The 11,124-nt window shown below is 44.8% G+C and overlaps 1 protein-coding gene across 1 annotated transcript in view; it reads left to right on the top strand.

The window, feature by feature from the left end:
- The first annotated feature begins 7,484 nt into the window (after nucleotides 1-7,484).
- Nucleotides 7,485-11,124, top strand: part of LOC137432913 (potassium voltage-gated channel subfamily B member 1-like) — a 214,335-nt gene continuing 210,695 nt past the window's right edge. The window contains exons 1-2 of the mRNA XM_068125228.2: nucleotides 7,485-7,811; nucleotides 8,043-8,732. Of these exons, the coding sequence (XP_067981329.1) occupies nucleotides 8,175-8,732 (558 nt within the window). The 5' untranslated portion in view covers nucleotides 7,485-7,811; nucleotides 8,043-8,174. The remainder of the gene's footprint in view (nucleotides 7,812-8,042; nucleotides 8,733-11,124) is intronic.

Genomic DNA, 11,124 nt, shown 5'->3' with positions numbered 1-11,124 from the left:
AATAAAAAAAAGAATAAAATACTACATCCCATCCATCACTTTCTCGTACATTGCTACCTGGGTCATGTCATGAAATGAGGTTAACTCACCTTTTTCATTTTAATCCGTCTCCTTTTTTTTTTGGTCAAATACCATAAAGGAAATCCCTTTTTTTCCTGAATCCGACTGGATGACATTTATATAATTATCTCTTACGAGTGGGTGATTTTAAGTCTGTGGTCTTGCATAAAACGTCATTACAAAACGATACAAACAATCATCGGTCTTTCTAAAGTGACGTCATTAATGATGAAACAACCAAAATCGTGTTAAATTTTTTTGTTGTCCTGTCAAATTTCACGTCAAATTATCATTCTGAGCATTTTCATTGGTGCAAATGAATGTACATTCCGACACCGGCATTGGCCACGTTTTAAATGATAAGGTCACTTTATACGATATGCTGGGGTTTTTGATTAACTTTTGCACATCGTGACATCCACAATGTAGGATTATATAAAAATAAAGCCTCATTCTGATTATTCCATTTCTACATTATATTGTATCTTGACATCGAGGGTTTTTTTTTTGGTTTTTTTTGTATACAAGATCGAGGCTCGTGAAAGAGCTAACATTAATCACACAAAAAGTCAAACCGACACGCAAAACACAAAAAATAAGGGGAGCGGCAGACAAGATGGGGAGAGAGGGGGAAGGACACAAACACAACATTTGAGTGCAGGGACATCGGGAGAAATGTGGGAGGTGGAGGGCTTCGGGAGAGGTGGGAGAGGTATAAAACATATGAACACTGCAAGGACTTCCAGGAAAGAAGTTGGAATTTCCCAAAAAATGTATCTGGGGTGAATTAGCGGGGGTAGAAAAGATCAAGGTTTTGGATGTGGGAAGATAAGAGATGGTGGTGGGGTGGATGGGGTTGATGGTGGATGGGGTTGATGGTGGATGGGGTTGAACATCGGTCTGGTTTTTTTCTTTGAATAATCACAAAACGATGGCTGGACCATCTCCCAGTCTCTACAAAACTAGAAAGCATCTGAAAATGCAAGGCCTGTCCGTGTCCGTTTGTAACAGACGTCTCCTTCTTCTGTATGCTCAAAAAACCGAAAACAGTTTAAAAAATACAAAATGAAAATTAATGACTTTATGCAGCCTTGACCTTTGACCTTTTGATACAAAAATAATCAGCTTCTAGCTTTTGATTGGTGAACCAATTCTGTGACCCAATATGCAAATTCCTAAAATTTCAGTTCAATTGGATGAAAATTTATGATTTCATGCAACCTTGACCTTTGACCTTTTGATCTAACAAAAACAACCAATTGACTCCTACATTTTTATTAGTGACGCAATTCAGTGAGCCGATATGCAAATTCCTGAAAGTTCAGGTGAATTGCATGAAAATTGATGATTTTATGCAACCTTGACCTTTGACCTTTTGATCTAACAAAAACAACCAATATTGACTCCTACATTTTTATTAGTGACCCAATTCAGTGAGCCGATATGCAAATTCCTGAAAGTTCAGGTCAATTGCGTGAAAATTGGTGATTTTATGCATCCTTGACCTTTGACCTTTTGATCCAAGAAAAACAATCGGCTTGTAGCTTCTGATTGGTGAATCAATTCAGTGACACAATATGCAGATTCTTCAAATTTCAGGTCAATCAGATGAAAATTGGCGATTTTTATGTGATGCTGACCTTTGACCTTTTGACCGAATTATGAATTTGCCTTCTCCATAGTCTCATAATAAAGGTTTGGTGAAAATTTGATGTCAAAACTCAAATGGTAAATTAAGATTTCAAGTCAATTGGGTGAAAATTGATTTTAGGTGACGCTGACCTTTAACCTTTTGACCTTTTGACAACATTATTAATTTTTCTTCTACATATTATCATAATAAAGCTTTGTTGAAAAAGTGATGACAAAACCTAAATGGTAAATTTAAATTTTAGGTTAATTTGATGAAAATTGATTTCATTTGATACTGACCTTTGACCTTTTAAATAAAATTATTAATTCGCCTTCTCTGTATGATCATAATAAAGGTTTGGTGAAAATTTGATGGCAATAGCTCAAATGGTCGAAAAAAAGAAATAAAAGTTACAGCCCGGACAGACACAAACACACACACAGACAGACACACAGACAGACAGACAGACACACACACACAGACACACAGACACACAGATAGACACAGACGCAGACAGACAGACAGACAGACAGACACACACACACACACACACACACACAGACAGACACAGACAGACACACAGACACAGACACACACACAGACTTTTTTTTTTTTTTTTTTTTTTTGTATACAAGATCGAGGCTCGTGAAAGAGCTAACATTAATCACACAAAAAGACAAACCGACACACAAAACACAAAAAACAAGGGGAGCGGCAGACAAGATGGGGAGAGAGGGGGAAGGACACAAAAGAGAGGGGGAAGAGGGGGAAGGACACAAACACAACATTTGAGAGCAGGGACATCGGGTGGACTTGGGGGGAGGTGGGAGAGGATTAAAACATATGAACACTGCAAGGACTCTGGGGTGAATTACCGGGGGTAGAAAAGATCAAGGTTTTCGATGGGGGACGATAAGAGATGGTGGTGAACAGCTGTTTTAAAGACCTGGAGGGAGGAGTGGGATTGAAGGGAGTGGGGGAGTTTGTTCCAGAGGCGGGAGAAAAGGGGAATGAAAGAGTGAAGGTGAGCAGAGAGCCTAGACTTTGGCAGTTTAACCATAAGAGGGTTGCAGGCAGATCTTGTGCGACCTGAAGGAATATTGGGGGGACAGAGTACAGAGAGAGCTGGGGGAGCAAGGCCGGAGAGGAGTCGGTAGAAGACAGAAAGACCACCAACCTGCCTGCGGTGAGTGAGTGAAAGGCCCTCGGCGTTGACTACATCGCAGGAGATTCCAATGATTCTGAAAGCTTTGGCCTCAACAGCGTGAAGCCGAGCAAGGTGTGAGGCAGGAGCACCAGCCCAGAGGGGGGAACAGTATTCCATTGAGCTGCGGATGAAAGCCTTGTATGTGGTGAGGAGCTCAGGTGTGCCAAGGAAGGACTTCGCACGACGGCGGATGCCCAGTCGGCGACTGGCTTTGGAGGCCAGCTTGGAAATGTGGTTTTCCCAAGAAAGATCATGGCAGATAGTGAGACCCAAAAGCTTGAGCGACAGAACTTCTTGGAGAGGATTGTTGAGAAAGTAGATGGGAGGGTTGTCCAGTCGGTCCTTTCGGAGAGACATTGTAAGAGTGTGACATTTGTCAGGATTGAAGGACATGTTCCACTTGTTTGACCAGTCTGTGATTTTGTCCAGGTCTGCAGAGAGTGAGGAGGCTGCAGACTGCCGATCTGAGGGATGAGGAATGGAGCGACAGAGAGTAGAGTCGTCAGCAAAGAGATAGAGAGGATTTTCAAGAGAGTCAGAGAGATCATTGATGAAGACCAGAAAAAGCACAGGGCCCAGAACACTACCTTGGGGGAACTCCAGCCTGAACAGGAAGAGGAGATGAGAGAAACCCATTCAGGGCCACACGTTGACTACGACCAGAGAGGAAGTCCGCCAGCCATGCGTGGAGATTTCCATGGATACCAAAGGAGGAGAGTTTGGAGAGCAGAGCAGGGTGCCAGACCGTATCGAAGGCACGTGAAATGTCAAGGGAGACTGCTCTAATTTCCTGTTTGGTGTTGAGGACCTCCATCCATTGTTGAGAAAGCAGAAGCAGCATGTCCAGAGTAGAGTGACCAGGTCTGAAACCAAATTGATGATCAGAGATCAAGCCATTGGAGAAGAGGAAAGATTTAATCTCTGAAGCAATGATGGATTCCATGACTTTGCTGATAATTGGGAGAAGGCTGATTGGTCTGTAGTTGCTGGGATCTGTTTTTGCACCTTTTTTGTGCAAAGCGGTGATGTTGGCTGATTTCCAAGCAGATGGCAGATGACCTTGAGCAAAAGAGAGGGTGAAGAGAACAGAAAGAGGGAGTGAAAGAGCAGAAGAACATGATTTTAGGACCCGTGGGCTGATGCCGTCAGGACCAGTTGCAGAATCAGAGTCGAGGGTTGACAGAAACTTTTCCACCTTGTCAGGAGGAAAGGACACAGAGTCCAGGAGCAGCTGGGTACGACTGGGTACGGTGGGTACAGAGAGGGATGGGTTTGGGACACAAGATTTAGAGGCAAACACAGAGTTGAGGCATTCAGCTTTTTCACGTGCGGAGTCAGCCGTTAAGCCGTTTGAGGTGAGGGAGGGGATGGAGGGGGAACAAACACCAGAAACAGATTTGACCAGACGCCACCAGGATTTGGAAGAGGGAGACAGATAAGAGAGTTCGGTCTTGAGAATGGTGAGATATTGTTTCCTGGCTCTCCTGAGGGTGGACACACACTTGTTTCGGGCTTTGTGAAAGGAAATGAGATTTCCTTCCGTTGGATTTGCTTTCCAGGAGACGAAAGCAAGTTGTTTCAGGGCAACAGCCTCACCACAAGATTCCGTGTACCATGGACGGGAGGAAGGGTATGACAACTGAAGACGAGATGGTATAAATCTGTGCATGAGAGAGAGCAATTTACTTTGAAAGAATTCCCAGGATGAGTTGATGTCAGAGGCGGTAGAGATGGGAGACCAGTCCAGATGATTGATGGCTGCTTGAAGACCGTGCCAGTTGGCCTGAGTGAAATGCCAGACTCGTCGACACTGAGGAGGCTCTCTGAGAATGGTCAGAGAGATGTCCACCTTGACAAGGACATGATCAGATGAGCCGATTGGAGCAGAAGAAGAGCAGCAGACATTTTCAGGGAAGTTTGTCATAACCAAATCCAGAAGAGAAGATGCTCCGTTGACTGACATCCGGGTCGGGAAATTGACAGATTGTGTCAGTCCCAGTGAGTCGCAGAAGTCCTTTGCTGAAGAGCCATGGCTGGTGAGAGAGGTACCCACACCCAGCCAACTGGCATGGTGACAATTGAAATCACCACATATGAGGAAGAGAGAGTTGGGATGGGTAGATAGAAGTTGGTCCATATTATCAGACAGTGAGATGTAGATGGAGTCATCGCTGATTGGTGGACGGTACAACACACATATGAACAAAAGGTGGGAGCGAAGGGGAAGCCGTAGCCAAAGGTATTCCTGGGGGTGAGGTGGAGAGAGGGCAGTGGAGGGCGAGTGAGGAAGAGAGTTTTTTATAAAGATAGCAACCCCACCTCCAGGACGAGGCTCAGGTCTATCATACCGGAGGAGGGAGTAACCTGGGAGAGATACCAAGGCATCAGAGACATCATGAAGGAGGAAAGTTTCTGTTAAGCAGATCACATCTGGTTTGTCAGAAGCAACCTGTATGGAGAGGTCAGTCAAGTTTGAGCGAAGGCCCCGGATGTTTGAGGTCCATACCGTTAATGAAGAGGAAGGGGGAGCATCGGGTCCAGAACAGGGGGGGGGGGAGGGGTAGGGTAAGATGTGGAAGAGGAGGAAGAGGTAGGGAGAGCTGTTGAAGGTGTGTCAGAGATTTCAGAATAGCTTGGAGAAAGGGAAGAATGGGGCGGACAAAAGGTTTGATGGAGATTGGGTGAGGCACAGTGAGGTGTTATTTGAGGAGGGGGAAGAGTAAGGCAGAAGGTTTGGGGAGATAAAGGTGAAAGTTGGAAGGAGGAAGAAGCAGGGAGGATGCTTTGAGGAGGAGGGGTGAGAGGGGAGTCTAGGAGGGGAGGAGCGAGGGAGAGTCTCGGAGGGGAGGGGTGTGGGAGGAGTTTAGGAGGGAGGGGAGGGAAGGGGCAAGGGGGGAGATTTGAAAGGGATGGGTGATGGGGAGGATTTGGAGGGGAGGGGTGAGATTGGATTTTGAAAAGTGTACGATTCATGGGAAACGAACATTTTTTGCAAAATGAGTTTGAGACCTTCGAGTCAAAAATACGTTTGTGGACACTGGAGGAGGGATGGAGTTCTGGATAGTTTAGGGAATGTAGAAAGGAGGAACTGTAAGAGATGGTATTATATATATTTTTTGGAATGAATAGATTTGGTGAGCAAGACGAAAGCATCCTTTTGTAGGAAAAGAAGAAAAGGGTGTTATAATATATGAGAGAAAATAGTTGTTCAGGGGAGAGATTATACATTTCTAACCGCGTGATCGCGAACGAAGAACGAACGAACAAAAAGAACAACAAATAAACGAATAAGACCTGGGAAGGAAATATATTTTTGGGGTTTTTTTTTTTTTTTTTTGTGAGTACAGATATTAAACAAGGAGGTACGGGGTGAACGACTGGTACGAAACAGAGAACGAAAATAATTTCAGCGCATTCGACGAATCGCTGAGAGAAAAACAAACCACAAGGTCGGAGACGGTATGGTAGTCTAAGCCTACGAGTACTAGGCCGCAGAATACTCGATACCATTAACCGACGATTGTGTATACATGTACGAAAAATTAGCACCGAAAATTTTCCAAAAGATACGCTATAGGTACATACACCGAAATATAGATACAGTCTCGACAAAAACACAATTGAGAAATATCACTTAGCTTCGAAAGCGTGAGCGCATGGAACAGCTTCGAAAAGACGTGACCTCGCCGTGATCTCCTGCAGACACACACAGACACAGACACAGACATATACACACACACACACACACACACACACACACACACACACACACGCACACACGCACACACACACACACGTGGGGGACAGGTTAACTCAATTTCCAATGCGCTTGAATGACCTCACGGAACCAAGTTGTCCGAATTATCTATCGAGACCGTGATCTAGAACTGGACCATTGTTGAAATCACTCTTTATCGACCAGGGTCCGATGCGTCCACCACTTTAGCCCAGAGAATGTATCTCATGGTCCAGCATTCACGCTCATCACAGTGTAATTGCAAATCACGCGGGTAACAGTTGTTGCCATGACAACATTCATCGTGACGTCACGCTGCAGCCTGCAGCGCGGTGGACCCCTTCTAGAGCTCAGACGATCTGCCAACCATTATTGGTCCATCATGGAGACCCACGCAAGGAACCATGGGACCTGTTACCACCAGCCTGGCATTATTTAATGCTGGTTCGAGGAATTGCACACCTAGCAGGTAAATACAAGGAGCAGTCAAATGAAATTTTAAATATATAGTCGTGTATGTTGAAACTTTTTCATCGAGACTTGTTGGACTTTTTTGAGTATTTAGACGTTCCGAAAACTTTTTGAACGCACGTCAGTTAGCTTGGACCTCGTGAGTGTTTGCATTTTCTGCACAGATGATGCTCTGAATATCCAATCGTTGATGTGCCAAGTGGTCGCAGCCCCTCAAGTTCGGTGAACGACTCGTATTTTGCTCTGGCCACCACATGACGTCGCTCGAACAATGACGCCATCAACGCGAACAGTGACGTAACGGCCGATCGGGAGCCCAAAAGGCACGCTGCTCGCGCCGAGTCCCGCGCATGCTCTCTGGGTGGCGACGGGGGCACGCGCCGCGTTCCCTGCGCTCGGGGCCGCTCCAGGTGCAGACGTGAGTCCCCCACGGACGCCGCGCTGCCCCTCGCGCCGCAGTCACTACATGCACAGCGACGTCGCTTTGGCGCGCTGGTTCGGCAGGGAGGGCGGAGGCGATGGATTCTCCCGTAGCCGCGAAGATGGGCTGAACCCGAGCGCTGCGCCATGTCCTCGGCCGCCGCCGCCACCACTGCGGCCCGTCGACCTTTCTTGCGTGCGACCTGCTCTCCATCATCATCATCATCGTCATGATCGACAGACGTGCCAAGAACCTCGTTCTTCATCGATGCCTCAAAAAACAGGTTCTGACATTAAATCATCTTATCAGCCAAGATCATAAAAATTATACCTATTTGTCGTTACAACAGTCATTTTAAACGTACCTGTCGCTATCGTCACCTTCCCCGTGCACCTCCCTGCTCACGTTTTCACCCTTTGGGGGTAGAAAGGCGATTTTTGTATAATAGGATGTATTTATTTATTTATTTACTTATGCATTTACATGCGCCTCGACGTGTACGTCACTCACACAGGCGGCAAGATGGAATTAGCCGTGGAGAGGAGAGGCACGTAAACACATCGCGGGTGTAGTGGAGACAAGGACGGCCCGGCCCATCCCTCGGACGTGTCCTCCCGCGGGGAAGAGGAGCTAAACGATCAAAGCCATGAACCGCAAGGCGTCCCGCTCCACGGCGTCGCTACCTTCGGGGCCGCTATCGGGCGGCAGGTGCGGCAAGGTATGCAAACGCGCGCGCATCAACGTGGGAGGAATCACGCACGAGGTGCTCTGGAGGACGCTCGAGAGGCTCCCGCACACGCGCCTCGGTCGCCTGGGAGACTGCTGGCACAACCACGACGCCCTCCTGGAGCTGTGCGATGACTACAGCCCGCAGGACAACGAGTACTTCTTCGATCGACATCCGGGCGCCTTCACGTCCATCCTCAATTTCTACCGCACGGGCAAGCTGCACATGATGGAGGAGATGTGCGCGCTCTCCTTCGGGCAGGAGCTCGACTACTGGGGCGTGGACGAGATATACCTGGAGTCGTGCTGCCAGGCGCGCTACCACCAGAAGAAGGAGCAGATGAACGAGGAGTTGCGAAGGGAGGCCGAGACGGTCCGCGATCGTGAGACCGAAGACTTTGCGGACATGTGCTGTGCGGAGAAGCGCAAGAAGCTTTGGGACCTCATGGAAAACCCCAACTCGTCCATGGCCGCCAAGGTGAGCATCCCGCAAAGGTAACCCGTCGTGCATCTGGGTTGCCCCCTGTAAATGAAGTTGCCACGAATGAAACAACAGGTTGTATCTCACCCAGCACGTCTTGTAAAAAATGTTTTCACTTGAGGCATTAGATGTAGTTCAGAACATATTTTTTAAATTGAGACATTAGATGTAGTTCAGACCATATTTTTAAACTTGAGGCATTCAATGTAGTTCAGACCATATTTTTTTAACTTGAGGCATTACATGTAGTTCAGACCATATTTTTAAACTTGAGACATTAGATGTAGTTCAGACCATATTTTTAAACTTGAGGCATAAGATGTAGTTCAGACCATATTTTAAAACTTGAGGCATTCAATGTAGTTCAGACCATATTTTTTAACTTGAGGCATTACATGTAGTTCAGACCATATTTTTAAACTTGAGGTATTAGATGTAGTTCAGACCATATTTTTAAACTTGAGGCATTCAATGTAGTTCAGACCATATTTTTTAACTTGAGGCATTACATGTAGTTCAGACCATATTTTAAAACTTGAGGCATTAGATGTAGTTCAGACCATATTTTTAAACTTGAGGCATTAGATGTAGTTCAGACCATATTTTTAAACTTGAGACATTAGATGTAGTTCAGACCATATTTTAAAACCTGAGACATTAGATGTAGTTCAGACCATATTTTTAAACTTGAGGCATTCGATGTAGTTCAGACCATATTTTTTAACTTGAGGCATAAGATGTAGTTCAGACCATATTTTTTAACTTGAGGCATTCGATGTAGTTCAGACCATATTTTTTAACTTGAGGCATTTGATGTAGTTCAGACCATATTTTAAAACTTGAGGAATTCAATGTAGTTCAGACCATATTTTTAAACTTGAGGCATTCGATGTAGTTCAGACCATATTTTTAAACTTGAGGCATAAGATGTAGTTCAGGCCATATTTTTAAACTTGAGGCATTCGATGTAGTTCAGACCATATTTTTTAACTTGAGGCATTTGATGTAGTTCAGACCATATTTTAAAACTTGAGGCATTCAATGTAGTTCAGACCATATTTTTTAACTTGAGGCATTCGATGTAGTTCAGACCATATTTTTAAACTTGAGGTATTAGATGTAGTTCAGACCATATTTTTAAACTTGAGGTATTAGATGTAGTTCAGACCATATTTTTAAACTTGAGGCATTAGATGTAGTTCAGACCATATTTTTGAACTTGAGACATTATATGTAGTTCAGACCATATTTTTAAACTTGAAACATTAGATGTAGTTCAGACCATATTTGTCGATTCATTGTCAAGATTTAAAACTTACCTAATCAGAAGCAACAGATAAATGTGCATGTATATTGTGGTGGATTTACACCCATTGTAATTCCACACACACAATCATTTTCACAACAACACAACAAACGTGAACAAAGAGTCCATATTACTTTTTTAGTGTTTTTTAAATTATAATATGACTGTTGGTGGTACCCACACGAACAGAAAGAAATATGTAAGAAGAGCAACTCACACTGTCATGTTATTGTGGCCTCACTGTGGGTGTTGTTGTAACACTCGGCCAGTGTCCCACACCGCTGCCAGGTACCCTCTGCCAACAAAGCGAAGGCACATTTGGGAATACAGTTTGGGTATAGTACGGTGTAATGACTCCATCACGTGTCATTTGTTCTGCATCACTGGGATGTGTGGAGGTTGGCAAGTGGAAATACATCTGCTAGTGCACACACAGGCACACACACACACACACACACACACACACACACACACACACACACACACACACACACACACACACACACACACAATAGTTCGTACAATATAGTTGTGTGAAATTTTCATTACTCTTGTTTTGACACGCACAGTAAACAAGAAGGTGCAATCAGAGAGTGGAAGGGAAACCTCGCCAGGACATGTTTGCGTGGTGTATTTCTGAGATGTTTATTAGCTGCTGTTTTTTTGTGGTTTATGAATGACGTAGATCTATGTTCAATCCAATATTGCTGCCGAACCACGTGACCGATGGCGTCATCAATTTAATTCTCCCATACAATTTTTTGTGTTGATCATGCTCAAGAAATATCGAACTGATCAGATCAAGCATTGTACTTGTATAATTATGACGTCTTAATTATGGCACTGATCACGTCATCATGAATATATGTTCCCCATGGGGCTTACCTGACAATGAGCCATGTTTCAATTTTTCTCCATGGAGCGGTTGCAGAGATACGGAGGTGTAAAAAAATTTTTTTCGAGATTGCGCCCGCACCGCGTGGCCTGTGACGTCATAATCATCAGTAAAAAAAATATTCTTCAGGAGGAGGCACTCCTATGGTGAAAATGTATTGGCAATCGGAACAACGGTTGCATAAAAAA

Source organism: Myxine glutinosa, chromosome 8 (genome assembly GCF_964187855.1).
Source record: "Myxine glutinosa chromosome 8, kmMyxGlut1.1, whole genome shotgun sequence".
NCBI classification, from domain to species: domain Eukaryota; kingdom Metazoa; phylum Chordata; class Myxini; order Myxiniformes; family Myxinidae; genus Myxine; species Myxine glutinosa.
This window is presented reverse-complemented; position numbering and strand designations above follow the sequence as displayed.